The 13,752-nt window shown below is 52.5% G+C and overlaps 1 protein-coding gene across 1 annotated transcript in view; it reads left to right on the top strand.

The window, feature by feature from the left end:
- Positions 1-8,386: 8,386 nt before the first annotated feature.
- The window catches only part of LOC126063626 (putative serine protease 42), a 41,857-nt gene continuing 36,491 nt past the window's right edge, over positions 8,387-13,752 (top strand). Inside the window, exons 1-2 of the mRNA XM_049862064.1 lie at positions 8,387-8,467; positions 10,177-10,232. Of these exons, the coding sequence (XP_049718021.1) occupies positions 8,387-8,467; positions 10,177-10,232 (137 nt within the window). The remainder of the gene's footprint in view (positions 8,468-10,176; positions 10,233-13,752) is intronic.

The following is a 13,752-nucleotide window of genomic DNA, read 5'->3' as shown; positions in this document are numbered from 1 at the left end:
CAGGAATGTTTACCTCTTCAGTCCTCGCTCAGGTAGAACAAAATGATGAGTGGGGTGGCCAGGGGGCTGGGGGGCCAGGGCAGATATCAGCCTTAGGACGCCTGACAGGGACCAGCAGTGCCTGCCCCAGGCTGGGCGTCCCCCCCCGAACCACAGTGCCCGACTTGGAAAGTCCAGTGACATCGTGGGCAAAAGACATTCTGATGGACCCTTGGAGCCCAGAACTCGCTACTTCAGGGCAGAGGTTTGGAATTGAAGCTTACGTCCGCAGGGCAGAGAACTGTGGGAGCTGGGCCTGTGATGGGCCCAGAATAAACTGTCCCTCCTCTGTTCTAATGCCCCTGCACGTGCCACACCCTGTATCCTTTCTCCTAGACATCATTCCCAGGGCTCTAGGGCCACCACCAGGACATGGGTAAGATGGTATTGGGGGACCCAGGAAGGCCAGAAATTCAGGCTGAGGTAGAATGAAGTCAGGCAGGGTCTTGACGAAGTCCAGCGGAGGAGGAACATTTTACCAGGCCACAAGAAGGAAAGAAACCAGGCTGCGGATGTGAGAGATTGCACTATGAGGCTCAAAGCACTCAGAGAGGCAGTGGACTGACAGACAGTTGATGAAGACCTTAAATCAGGTGGTGGAGTAAAACCAGGCAAGGGGACAGGCAAAAGGGATTGGGCATGGGCATGACAGGCAGCCCTCATGCTCCGTACCAGGGCGGGGGGAGGTGCTTGAGGTGCCAGGCTCTGGTCCTTTACTGTTGGTCCTGAGGCCTTGGGAGGTGGTGAGGGCTTGGGGTGGGGGTAAGGAGGGGCCTGCCTGGGAATGGGGCCAGCCCCCACCTTGGGGAGTGCTGAACCAGTCACCTCAGGGACTAGCGGGAAAGCTCCAGACCTTGAACCCGGTGACTGGGCACAGAAGTGGCTTCCTGGGGTTCTCCCAGTCCCTTCCAATCAGCCCCAGTTCTGCCCTCACCCAAATTTGGGGGCTATTTGTCCCCGCCTTCCCCGAAGCCACACAATCCTGGTTTTGCCCAAATGCTGACAGAGCACAACTGGAATGTGGAGTGTGTGTGAATGTGTGCGCACAAGGCTCCCCCTGCCCTGGCTGCCCACAGGCCTCCTTCAGGTCTCCACAGCCAAGGCCCAAGGCCCCTAGGACAGAGAAGGGCCTAGGAGGTCAGGGTTAGGAAGGGGCCCTGCCTGACCTCTGCCTGACCCCTCCTCCTCAGCCTGGCCGAGGAGGCCTGAAATTCCACTGTCTTCTTCCAATCTCCGTTCCCTTCTCTGGGCTATGGGTACCTCACACATCCACTGAAGCCTTGGTAAGAATGGGTGCATCAGAGCTTTTCTTGAGAGCTGGTGGGGAGGGGGTGGGGAAGCTGGAAGAGGCTGGGAGTCCAGAGTTGGTGGGGGGACAGTTGGAAAACTCAGGTCTTGCCCGACTTGCTGATTTTTACATTTTGGGCTGGACCCTCTTTTTCACCACCACTCCTGTGCTCTCTCTTGGATCTGGATGCCTCTGTCTCCCCTCCCCTCAGCACCCTTGCTGTCTCTCCCCCAGTTGTCCTCTTTCCCTCCCTCTCATGGTGGACTCGGAAGCCACTTAAAGGTGTTCTAGAATGACCTTCCTGGCTTCTGAGCCAACTAGCAGAGGTAGTGAGCACCCTGTTTCTAGGGGTGTGCAAGCAGAGGGGACCAGTCCCAGTCAGGAAGGCTGTAGAGGGGCTCTTGCCGCTGGTGGAGGCTGGGTGTACTTGGGTGTCCCAAACCCCAAGGGTCCACCTGTGAAAATACCTGAGAACATTTTCATGAGAGGAAAAAGAAGACCCATTCTGTGTTTCCCAAGAAGCTCAACTTATGCACCTTTGAGGCTTGTCTTTCTTCCGATCGAGAGTCCTGTCCACATTTTTTTTTTTGCCTTGAGAATATCCTTTTGTTTACAAAACAATGGTGATGGTAGCTAGTAGCTGGTGTTTTCCACGCCTCTACTTGGCAAAATAAGACTTTACAAGTCAGTTCGCTAAGTTTTGAGGGCATTTCAGTTTGGTACAATTGAAGTCTCCCCAAACCCCTGGATAGAGACTCCGGAATGGGGCAGATCCTTTCCAGCCCCAGGGCTCAGTTGAATTAGCACATTCATTCATCCGCTCATTCATTCATTCTTGTCATCATCAGTACCTGCTGGATCTGTGATGACTAACAGAGACCTGGCCCTGCCAGTTGGGAAGCGGGGGAGTGCAGACGAGCTCCAGGGAAAGGGAGTCCGGGGTGGGTGCTGCAAGCATGTAGAGATGACTCAACTTCCTTGGATGGAGCATCTGGGATCCTGAGATTCTGAGTGTCCCTAAACCTCTAGCACTCAGCCCATACCTGTCCTCACCTGAAGCCTGCAGCGGAGGTGGGGAAGCTGATGGCATTTACCTCTCATCCCTAGCTGCAGCACAGGGGTGGCATGGTGGCCGCCGTGGGAAAAACCAAAAACCCGTTGCTGTCGAGTCAATTTCAACTCATAGGGACCCTAGAGGACAGAGTAGAACTGCCCCATAGGGTTTCCAAGGTACATCTGGTGTATTCGAACTGCCGACCTTTTGGTTAGCAGTAGTAGCTCTTAACCACTAAGCCACCAGGGTTTCTGCTGCTGTGGCAGGAAGGCAAATATTCTGTGGTTTCTCGCTGGGAAGAGGAGGACAGGGTGTTCAGGGCTGAGGGGTGGCAGGGGTGGGGTTGGGGTGGGGGAGTGAGGGGGGAGGAGTGGGAGCCAGCCACATCCCAGGGGTTTCAGGGTTTCCCTGTGCATGGCCAGGCCTGTGTAGAGGGGCCCTAGGCCCAGAGTTTCCAAGAGGATGATGCACCCAAATCTCACAACCCTAGGCTGAGACAGCTCTGTTCCTGGGGAGGGGGCCTGTCTGAGGGCTAGTCAGTGGCTGTTTCCTCTCTCAGGAGCTCAGATTCCACACAGTCCATCCCCCAGAGGGTGCCTACCTTGTAGAAAAGGGTTCCCGGAGTAGTTCTGGAGAGGGTTGCTGGAGGTGTGAGCAGACCCTAGGCCCCAGGCTTGCTGAGGATGGTGAGAACCTTCCAGGCTACATTACAGAGCAACCCCTACCCTCCTGGGCACCTCAGCATCCTGCCGCCAAGCTCCGTGCTCTGCGTGGCTGTGTCTACCTATAGGGTTAGCTGGGGCAAGATGGTCACAGGGCACCAAGAGTGACCTCCTGACTCAGCCCCCAGCACCCCCCAGGCTACCTGCCCCACCTGGGCTCCTGCCTGTTCCCTCTGGTGTCACAGACCCTCCCCTAGGTGGAGTGGAGACTCTGACCCCTGCAGGCCACCCTCCACCCCCAACTCTCCATGTAGAGCCTCGGTCAGCTCCCACTTGACCCATCAGTACACAGTGATGGCAGACTATTGGGCTCTTAGCACTTTGCCAGGTGCCAGGACTCTGCAGGGAACCAAAGGGGAAAAATGTCCTGTCCAGGTCCTGCTCTGGGCTGGGCCCAGCTCCCAGGTCCCCTGTCCTTGTGCCCTGGCCTGTGCTTTCAGACCTGTCCAGCTGCCCTTGGGTGAGTGAGAAGGGACCCCTGATCCTGTTCATCTGGAGTGGGTAAGGTGCTCACCAGTCCCAGACTCTGGCCTAAAAGTTGGGCAGAAAGGGGCCTTTGATATCTGGGTCAACATTTTCTCCAGAGTAAGAGTCTGACTAAGCTGCTGCTCACTTGAATAGCTCCAACAACAGGGAGCTCACCTCCTGTCGAGGCAGCTTTGCAGGAAGGGGATTCAGCTCTCTGATATGGCAGAAGTCTTTCCAGAGCATCTCCAGTTCTTGAACCCTGGGCCCCCAGACCTACTCCTTCCCCTGCCTGGCCCTCAGTGGTCCACTAGGCTGACTCAGCCCTGTTACTTTCCAGGTTGAGCTTTTGCTCCAGGATGGGCCTTGCGCTCTGTAAGGCCACTGCCCCAGTCGGGGCTCAGTTTGCCAGGGCCCTGAGCAGGGCAGAGGTCCCTGGGTGGTGCAAACCGTTTGCAAAAGATTGGCATTTTGAGCCCACTCAGTGGTGCCTTGGAAGAAAAGACCTGGTGACCTGCTTCTGTAATGGCTACAGCCAAGAAAACCCTATGGAGCTCAGTTCTACTCTAACACACTGGGCCGCTGTGAGTTGGAATCGACTCCATGGGAACGGCTTTTTTTTGGAGCAGGGCAGGGACCCTGAGCATGGTTCTAGCACCTGTTCCAGGAGGGGAGTGGCAAGGCCTGGTCCCTGGGCTTTGACTTTCAGAGAGGCATCTGGGCAGCAATCTGTAGGCACTGGGAGCCATGGAGGGGAGCCAACTGGCTCTCTGTTATTGAGGGACCACTGAGGCCAATGGTGTGTGTGTGAGGGGAGTGGACCAGAGGGGTGAATACAGACAGGGAAGGCAATGTCTCAGAAGGGCAACTGGGAGCGCATAGGGGGTCTGGCATGGGCTGAGTAGAAGTTCAAGTGTGAACCCTGAAGGTTGCCTTGGGGCTCTATCCCACTCATCTCTGGGCCTCAGTTTCCTTCCTGTGCTGAGCTGGAGACGTGGGAGCCAGAGGTGTCCGGAGCCCTAGAGAGGTCCCTTCTGGACTCCAAGCTTCAGGCTGGGGGCAGCCGGGGGAGGCGACAGCTGCTTTGAAATGTGGGGAATAATAAAGCAAAGAATGTCTGAGCTCAGGGGAAAAAAATAACCCCCGCCCGCTGGGCTTCCCACCAGGCCGAGTGTAATGAATTAAGTCCAGGGAGGCACGTTTCGTTTGGGGATGTGGGCTGGGGGAAGCAAGAAGGGCCCTAATGAGAAACAGCGTCCTGGGTGGAGCCTCTGGGAGAGTTCTGGGACACCTGGCTCGGCCCTTAGGGTTGCCTTCTATTCCTAGAGGCTTCCTCTCAAGCTCTTATCTTATTTATCTTATTTGAGGGGCTAGGGTGCTATCCCACCCCTGGGCTGACCTCTGACCCAGGGCTGCACTCAGGTGCTGACACTGACCCCAAAAGGTCAGAAAGGGTATCTGGTGTGGTCGACTCTGGAGGACCATCCCCTCATTCTCATCCTTCCACAGCATTTATTGAGCACCAACTGGGTACAGGCACTGCCCTGGGCTGGGAGAACAGCTGCGAATAAAACAGACCAACAGCCCTGTAATCCCAGAGCCTGTTCTTGCTCTGGGCCTCAGGGGTGTGAGATGTGAAGGACTGGGCAGGGCAGGGCAGTTTGACTGGTTTCCTCTGGGTCTGTGGCACTGGGGGAAAAGAGGGGCTTGCCAGCCCTTGAGGTCCCAGGTGCTGGGGAGAGAGTAATATCGCCCTCATTTTACACAAGAGGGTGCAGGGCTTGGCTGACTTGGGCAGCAGCTAGCTCCTACCTCTCCTGACTCCCCCTACCCCGTGGGCCCTCAGACCCAGGCAACCCTTCCTCAGGGAAGCCTTCTTGGTCCCTAGAGCCCACCTAGGTGCAATTGGGGAAGGAGGTGAGAGGAGAGCGCCTGGTGGAGCCAGTCTCTCAACCCTAAGCCCCACAAAGCAGGGGAGAGCCTGGGAGCTGGGAGTTGTGGGGAGAGGGCCCAAGCCAGGGATAATGCTGTCTCCTCCATGAGGGCTGATGGGGCCAACGCTGCCCCCTGCTGGAGAGTTTGAACTGCAGCCCTGCCCATCACCCTCTGAGGAGGCAGCCCCTCCGACAGACACCTCCCAGCTCCAGGACACCGCCGCTTCTAGTCTCCTTGAGCCCCTCCCCCTCCTCTGCCGATCCCTGCCCCTCTCAGGTTCACCCTCCCTTCCACCCCTGTGTCCTCAGCCCCAGCTAGGCCCTCCACTCCCTGGGGCTTGGACACACCTTGCTCCTCCACCTAGCTCGAACCCTCCAGTCCACTGGGATCTGACTTTTCCCAGGTTTCAGGGGACACCTCCCCCCACTCTACCCCCGCCCCTCCCCAGGAAACAATGCCCCCCAACAAGGCCCACAATCCTAGGCCTTGATGTTCTCTCTCCCTTCTCTGCTGGGAGGACCCCACTCATTTACTCCCCAAGACTGTGCTTTCCAAAAGACCACCCATTCCCAGAGGAGCCCAGGGAACTGTGGGGGAATTGAGAAATTGAGTGGTCAGCAAAACAGGCGAGTTCACAGCAAGGAGGCTGGAGAGGGGCTGGAGGCAGGTGGGGGTGATCCTGGGGCTCCGCAAGGAGCTTCACCTCCCAGACTGCCACCTGGGGGCGAGTCTCCCACTTTATTTTTAAGAAGTCTGACTCAGGACTTGGAGCTCCTTGAAATATTCTCCCCCACCCACTTTAATTAAAACCATTGTTTTTCAAACACATGTTAATTAAAAAGCAAACTTGTTTTGCTAAGTAATTTCGAAGCTCTGGTTATGCAAACCAGAGTCATTCCAGTCAAAAAACTCCCTCACCCAGCTTGGCCCAGCGTCTCGGGAGCTGAGGGTCTCTGGCCACTATGAGTGCACTTCCCTTCACAGTTTACCTGCCCTCAGCAAGCCCCGCCCCACCTATCAAACACCCCACCAAATTCTCCTTTGAGCCCCAGGAGGAGCCCCAGTGAGGAAGAGTGACAGTCTCCTGTGCCCCATTCTGCATGCAGAGTCTTTGTCTCTGGGCCACAGCTCAGCTGGGGGGTGAAAGGATGGGGCTGGTGGTGTGACAGCTCTTGAGCCCAGGCAGGAAGGGTGGTAGGCGCTGGGTGGTCAGGGTCACCTCCCTGAGGTTTCCAGAGCAGCTGGGGCTACTGCTACCCAGAGCTGGTGTGGTAGCGCCCTGAGTTGAGGATGCGGGGTGCTCTGGATTCTCAGAGGTACACCTAACTTGCCATTCTGTGCCTGGTGATGCCCACATCCCCACTCTAGCTCCTGGTCCCTGGAGTCCTAGGATTCTGAGGCTGTTCATGCTCTGGGCAGCACCCTCAGGACCATTTTGGGAAACGGGGACTAAGGTACAGGGTTCGGTGGCCTTCAGCCCCTCCTGTTCCCAGCCCCTGGGGAGGGGTGGCAGAATCTGACAAAGAGTCCTCTTTAAGCCATTGCCACGGACTTGTAACCTGCCCGTTGGCTCTTTCCGACTTGGATTCCTGCCAATAGAAGAGTTTTCCTCACGTAGGCTTCTGTGTATGTCTATATATAGGTGCCTGTGTCTCTCTGTGTCACTGTTAGCCAGGATGCTGGTGTGAAGGGGGTGGGCGGTGGGGGTGAGTGGACAGTAACCAGGGAGAGAGTGTGTATGTGTGGGGGGAGGGTGGCTCTGGACCCACTGTGGCGCGCTGGGCGGTCTCAGAGCTTCTGTGTAGGCACGGGGACACAGGCAACCTGACCAGGGAGTCCCAGTCTCAGCCTTGGGACGCGGCCAGTTCTCCCCCTCCTCTCAGACTTGGCCTTTTCCGCAAAATGGGGCTAATGATCCGGGGAGAGCGTGCTCAATATATCGCATCCACAGTATTTCCCCCATGGGGACATACACTCTCACAAGCCACAGCACAGGGTGACACACAGCGACACATGCTAGCCACCAGCTCCCAGGGCTCAGCCCTCACTCGGCGACACGCCAGTGACACACACACTCCTGCCTCTCCCTCTCACACCCATATTCCGGGAGGAGTCGCTGCTCCCGCCGCGCTTCCCCGGGCCGGGCCCTCGGCGCGCGGCGCTTCTGTGTTCTGTTCCCTTCACAGGCTGGGGAAACCGCAGTGGGGCGGGCCGGGATGAGCTCACGCCGCCGCCCGCCAGGCCTCCCCGACCCTAACTCGCTCCAGATGCCAGGCTGCCGCCGGCCGGCCTGTCTGAGGGGGGAGGCACAGCTCGCTTGCGCCCCCTGCAGGGGGGTCTTGGGCAGGTTTCCTGGAGGTGGAGGTTTGGAAGCTCAGGTAGAGGGACATAGGATGGGGGCTGCCCACCCTGGAGAAGGATGGCCTTAATATCCTCCTCCTGGTTTCACTTAGGCTGTGCCCACTGCCTGAGTTCCATCCCTGGAAGGGGCAGCGGTGGAGGCTGCCCTGCCTGCCTCCATTGGTTTCCAGGTGACATTCCACAACTGTTCTCTGGTCGGCTCGGTGTCCACGTGCTGTGTGACCATCCCCTCCCTGAAGCCAGTGCTTGCTTCTCACACAGGCCTCCTTGCTAAAGCCTAGGGATACACCCAACACGCCCTCCCAGCCCCCCGCTTTCCCCCCTTCCCAGGATAACCTGACCCTCGCCACAGCCCAAGACTCCCACCTCAGTGGTCCTGGCAGGGCCCTGCCCACTCTTGTTCCTCTTGGAACAAACACCCCAGTTTCGACTGGGAAAGCAGCAGGGGCCCGGCCACCGCCTGTTTTTAATAAGGAGCTGGTATTTCCCTGAAATCGCCCGTCCGCCGCTGACCTCACGGGGATGACGGCTGGCCGAGGGCCAGTGTGGCGGGAGCCAGCTCCTGTGCGGGCCCGGGCCCCTGACACCCGGCGTTGCAGAGAAGTAGGCCAGGGAGGGGGACTTCCGGTTTCTAGTTCCAGCTCAGCTGCTGGCTCATCTGAAAATCTGTCCATTCATCCATCTGCTGTGTTGTGTACTCTGGGCCTGTGAGGCAACTTCCCAGCTCCTCGGCCTTGCCTAGAGCCTTGGGTTCAAGTCCCACTCCACCCCTGCCTTGCTGTTCTATCCTGGCAAACTGGTTAACCTCACACCTCTTGCTTAACCTCACACCTCTTATTTCCTTGCTGTAGGATGGGGCTGTTGTGGGGTCGGGAAGGAGGCCAGGGTTGGGAGAGCAGACGGACCTGGAATAAGCCATTTCCTGAGGGCAAGAGAAAGGTGGTCTTGGGAGCTGAGTGGTGGGCTCAGGACCTCAATTTCCTAGGGCAGGGGCAGGGTCTGGTAGATAGAGGAAGGACTTGGGGGATTGTGGTGGGGGGGAGGTTGGGGCGACACAGATGGTGTCCTGGTAGAATGGCAGTGTTCACTTGGAGCCAGGACAGGGGGCTGTGGGCACTCAGAGGCTGGATGGCTGTCAAGGCACAGTTTCTGGAGGAGGGGGCAGTGAGCTGAGGTGCAGTTTGAGGGAGAGTTAATCAGGCAGAGATGCAGGAAGCCAACAAGTGAACAAGTGGAGGTGGGGGTGGGTGGGAACAGCACGGAGGAGATGTAGAATGAGGCAGCAGTCCAAGGCATCGTGGGTAGAAAATGGGGTCTCTGCCCCAGGCACCACAAGTGGTGAGGGGCTCTGGGGCCATCCAGAAGTCCAATTCGTAAGCTTCCATCTGTAACCGAGAGACAAAGACCTGGAGAACCAGAGGGGGGGATGCAGGATCAGGAGGAAGTGTCAGAGACACAGAGGGAGAGAGGGAGACGGGAGAGGAGGGGCAGCAGGCAGGCGGCAGATCTGAAGGCTGGAAGATTTTGTTCATCTGCCTGGTGCCTGCACTTTCCCGATGTTTGGAGCCCTTCCTGAAAGTAACAACAAAAACTATAAGGGTGACTAATACGGACTGAGCACTTAGTGTGTGCCAGGCACTGCTCTAAGCACTTACGGGTATGAACGGTTCCCATCTTCACTACAATTCTATTCATTCATTCACTCAACATATTTATCAAGTGCCTACTACGTATAATGTTCCAGGTGTTGGGAATACAGCCATGAACAAGGCAGACAAAAATCCTGCCCACGTTAAGTTTACATTATGGAGGGGAAGACGTCGTAAATACGTGAGTAGAATGCATAGTATGTTAGATCGTGTACAGAGCTTCAGAAAAAATTTAAGGAGGACGAGGCAGTCAGGAGGGTAGGAGGGCAGGGGTGAGGAGGCAGACACAATGTTAGAAAGGGTGCCCTGAGAAGACCTCACTGAGGAGGTGACCTCTGAGTATAGATCACATTCGGTCCACTGCCCATCAGCAGTCAAAGCAAGTCAGCACCACACGGCAGCAGCTGCCTGGGCGTTGCGGCTGCAGAGAGCAGGGGAGGGGACACAAATTGCTCTTAACTCCAGCTCAGGGCCAGAGTGTCTATTTTTGCAAAATAAGATAAACATCCAGATTTTCACGTACAATTTTCTCATCTTCCAGTATCGACAACGAGTCCAACACTGGTCGCCTGCATTGTGTGACCAAACGAGACTCTGTCTGATGCCAGACTGGGCCTATAGACTGCCCACCTGCAGCCCCTGACTCACTTTGGCTCCTTGCAGGACCCCCCTCACCCCCCAAGTGAATGTAACATGGACCACTCCGGAGAACTCTGGCCGTACCACAGGGCAGCAGGCACCATGCCAGACTCATTACATACGATATTCTTTGATTTCCCAAAGGAGAGAGAGGAGAGAGGAAGGAGGAGCTTCCTGAAGACATTTCAGGCTGACGAGTGGGGCCTGGGGCCGGGGGGGGGGGGGGGGGGGGGAGGGGCAGAGGGAGACCAGGTCACAAAGTCAGCTGCAAGGGAAGGAGCAGGACTAGGGGTGAGCCTAGGATATTCCTCGTAAGTTTTGTGATGATGGCTGGTCCAGTTGGCACAGCAGGTGCCTGAGGTGAAAACAGGGCTCAGCAGATACAGAAACTCATTCTCTCCTCACAACAGAGCCAGCCAGATATCTGGAGTCACTCTAGAGAAGAAGGTAGTAAACTCTGTGAACAGCTGGCCTAGGGCTGTTTGCCAAGGCCCACTTGTGGGGAAGCCCCTGCTCACTGTTGGCTGCAGGAGCCAGATCTCCCCAGGCTGCCTTCAGGGCTCCCTCTCACTCTCTTTGTCCTCCTTCACCCAGGCCGTGGCCCAGCCTGTTGATTCTACCTCCCCAGGGTTTGCGCCTCTCACTAACCTACTGCTTACTGTTGACTCAATTCCAACTCAAGCAACCCTATAGGACAGAGTAGAATCGCCTCATAAGGCTTCTAAGACTGTAAGCTTTACGGAAGCAGACTGCCACATCTTTCTCTCATGAACAGCTGGTGGATTCAAACCACAGATCTTTTGGCTAGCCGCTGAGCACTTAAGCACTGCACCACCAGGGCTCCTTCTCTTCTCACTAGATCCTTTCAAAACATCCTAATGGACTTCCTGACTCCAGTCCTCAACTTTTCCACTCATTTTCGACATAGTGCCCAGCGCCATCTTGCTTTAAACGTTTAAAAGGTAATACAGGCATACGAGCAGCCCTGGTGGTGCAGTGGTTAACTCAAAAGTTGGTAGTACAAACCTACAAGCCACGCTACTGGAGAAAGATGTGGCAATCTGCTTTATAAGGATTGTAGTCTTGGAAACCATATGGAGCCAGTTCTACTCTGTCCGTCTGAGTTGGAATGATGGCAATAGGTTTGATTTTTCTTTTTTTGGCCTGGGCATATAGTGCAGGGTCTCCATCTCATTCCTCTTTCCAACTACCCAGTTCCCCAGGAAACTATCCATTTATCCACGTTTTCAACTTTATTTGCATAAAGTTGAACAAAGTAATCTTTATGACTTTTAAAGTTTCTTCTGTAGGTATGATTATTTTTCCTTCATCGTCTCTTATTTATGTTTTGGGCTCTCTCTTTTTCTGCAGTGTATTAGCTAGCAACTTATCCATTTTATTGCTTTGTTTTCAAGCAATCATCTCATGCATTTATTTATCATTTCTACTGTTTCTCTTTTTAAAAATTTATTAATTTCCACTTTTAGCATTATTAATCTTTTCCATCTGCTTTCCTTGGGTTTATTTCATTGTCCTTTTTCTACTTCTTGATTCGGATGCTTAATTCACTTAGTTGTATTCTTTCTTTATATTCTAAGAAAGTATTTAAGGTTATAATTCTTTTTCCCCTCAGAGGATTACTTTGCCTCTAATAGATTCTGATGTATCGTATAGTATTTTCATGACTTTTTAAACAGATATTACAAAATTTTGGTTTTGATTTCTTCTTTGTCTTGAGAATTATTTAAGAAAGAATTAAAACATTTTTCAGGTGGTAAGTATGTTTTGTTTTCTGATTTTTTTATGCATTTCTACTTTTATGACATTGTGGTAAGAGATTGTTTTCTGTGCTATTTCTCCTCTGTGGAATCTATTATTTTCTTTGTGAACTAATACGTGGTTGATTTCTCTGAGAGTTCCATGGGTGCTTGAGAATAATTGCCATCATTTTAGGCCCATAGTTTAGTGTATAATAATTAGATTTCACTTATTAATTGTACTATATACGTTTTATGTATCCTCACTTATTTTTGACATATATGTATGTGTATATATATGTATATATATATATATATATATTTGTTGTTGTTATATGTTGTGTGCTGTGGAGTCAATTCCAACTTACAGCAACCCTATAGGACAAAGTAGAACTGCCCCATAGGGTTTCCTAGGCTGTAATCTTTAGGGGAGCATATCACGAGTTCTTTTTTCCCAAGGAGCCACTGGTGGGTTTGAACAGCCGATCTTTTAGTGAGCAGCCAAGTGTCTAACCATTGGTCTACCAGAGCTTTCTCTCTCTATGTATTTGAACTATCTGATCTGAGGGCGCCCCAGTACAACAGCAAATGTCTCCTAAGAACAAGGACATTTTCCTACACAACCAAAATACCGTTATCATACTAAAAAAATTAACATTGATTTAAAAATACTCTGCAGTCCCATAATCAAATTTTTCCAATCAGGTCCTTTATAGCTTTTATTTTTTATTTTTGGTGAAAATATATGCACAGCAAAACATACACTTACTCGACAATTTCTGCATGTACAATTGCGTGACATTGGTTACATTCTTCACAGTTGTATCGTCATTCTCACTACCCAAATTATTCACCCCCCTTAATTGAGACTCACTGCTCCTAAACTTCTCACCCATGCTTTAGAGTTACTGTTGTCAATTTGATCTAATACAGATAAGTCTTTAAAATAGCACAATGCTCAAGGTAAACATTTTTTACTAATTGAGCTAAATTGTTGTTTGGTTTAAAAAGAACTTCGGGGGATAGTTTCGGTTCAAGGTTTAAAGATTATCTCAGGACAAGATTCAGGGATTCTTCCAGTCTCAATGGGTCTAGTAAGTCTGTGTTCTATAATAATTTGAATTTCCGTATTTTTTTTTTTTTAATCAGGATTCATCTATTGAGTCCTTGATCAAAACTTTCAGTAGTGGTAACTGGGCACCATCCAGTTCTTCTGATCTCGTGGCAAAGGAGGCAGTAGTTCATGGAGGCAATTAGATCTGCAGTCTAGTTCCTTCTTGGATTCTTTCTTTTGCTGCTACTGCTTCAGGTGAACAGAGACCAACTGTTATATCTTGGATGGCTGCTCGCAAGCTTTTAAGACCCCAGGCACTACTCACCAGAGTAGTAGAGGTAGAATATAAACTCTATAAACAATATTAGGCCAATTGACTGGATTATCCCAGGAAACCATGACCCTAAGCCTTTGAACCAAGAAAACTAATTCCATGAAGTGTTTGTATGTACCTAAGTGTTATCAACATCTGTACCCCTTTTTTCGTTTGTTTGTTTTTGTTGTTGCTGCTGCTGTAAAATCATATATAACACATTTGCCATTTTGCCCTTTCTCTGGTACACTGCTTAGTGTTATCAGTTACGTTAGTTAAGTTGTGTAACCCTTGCCCTTAATTGATGTCAATTTTCCCATTACCATAAATAAAAATTCACTATCCTTGATAGTTTTTTATTGACCCAAGATACAGTTAAGTTTCATGCACTGAATTTGATTGTCACATCTCCTTAGTCTCCTTGAAAACTGCTCCCCCCGACACTATTTTTAAAATTTTCATATCTGATATTTTCA

Source organism: Elephas maximus, chromosome 20 (assembly GCF_024166365.1).
Source record: "Elephas maximus indicus isolate mEleMax1 chromosome 20, mEleMax1 primary haplotype, whole genome shotgun sequence".
Taxonomy (NCBI): domain Eukaryota; kingdom Metazoa; phylum Chordata; class Mammalia; order Proboscidea; family Elephantidae; genus Elephas; species Elephas maximus.
Note: the sequence above shows the minus strand (reverse complement) of the source record. Positions and strands in the feature narration are given on the sequence as shown.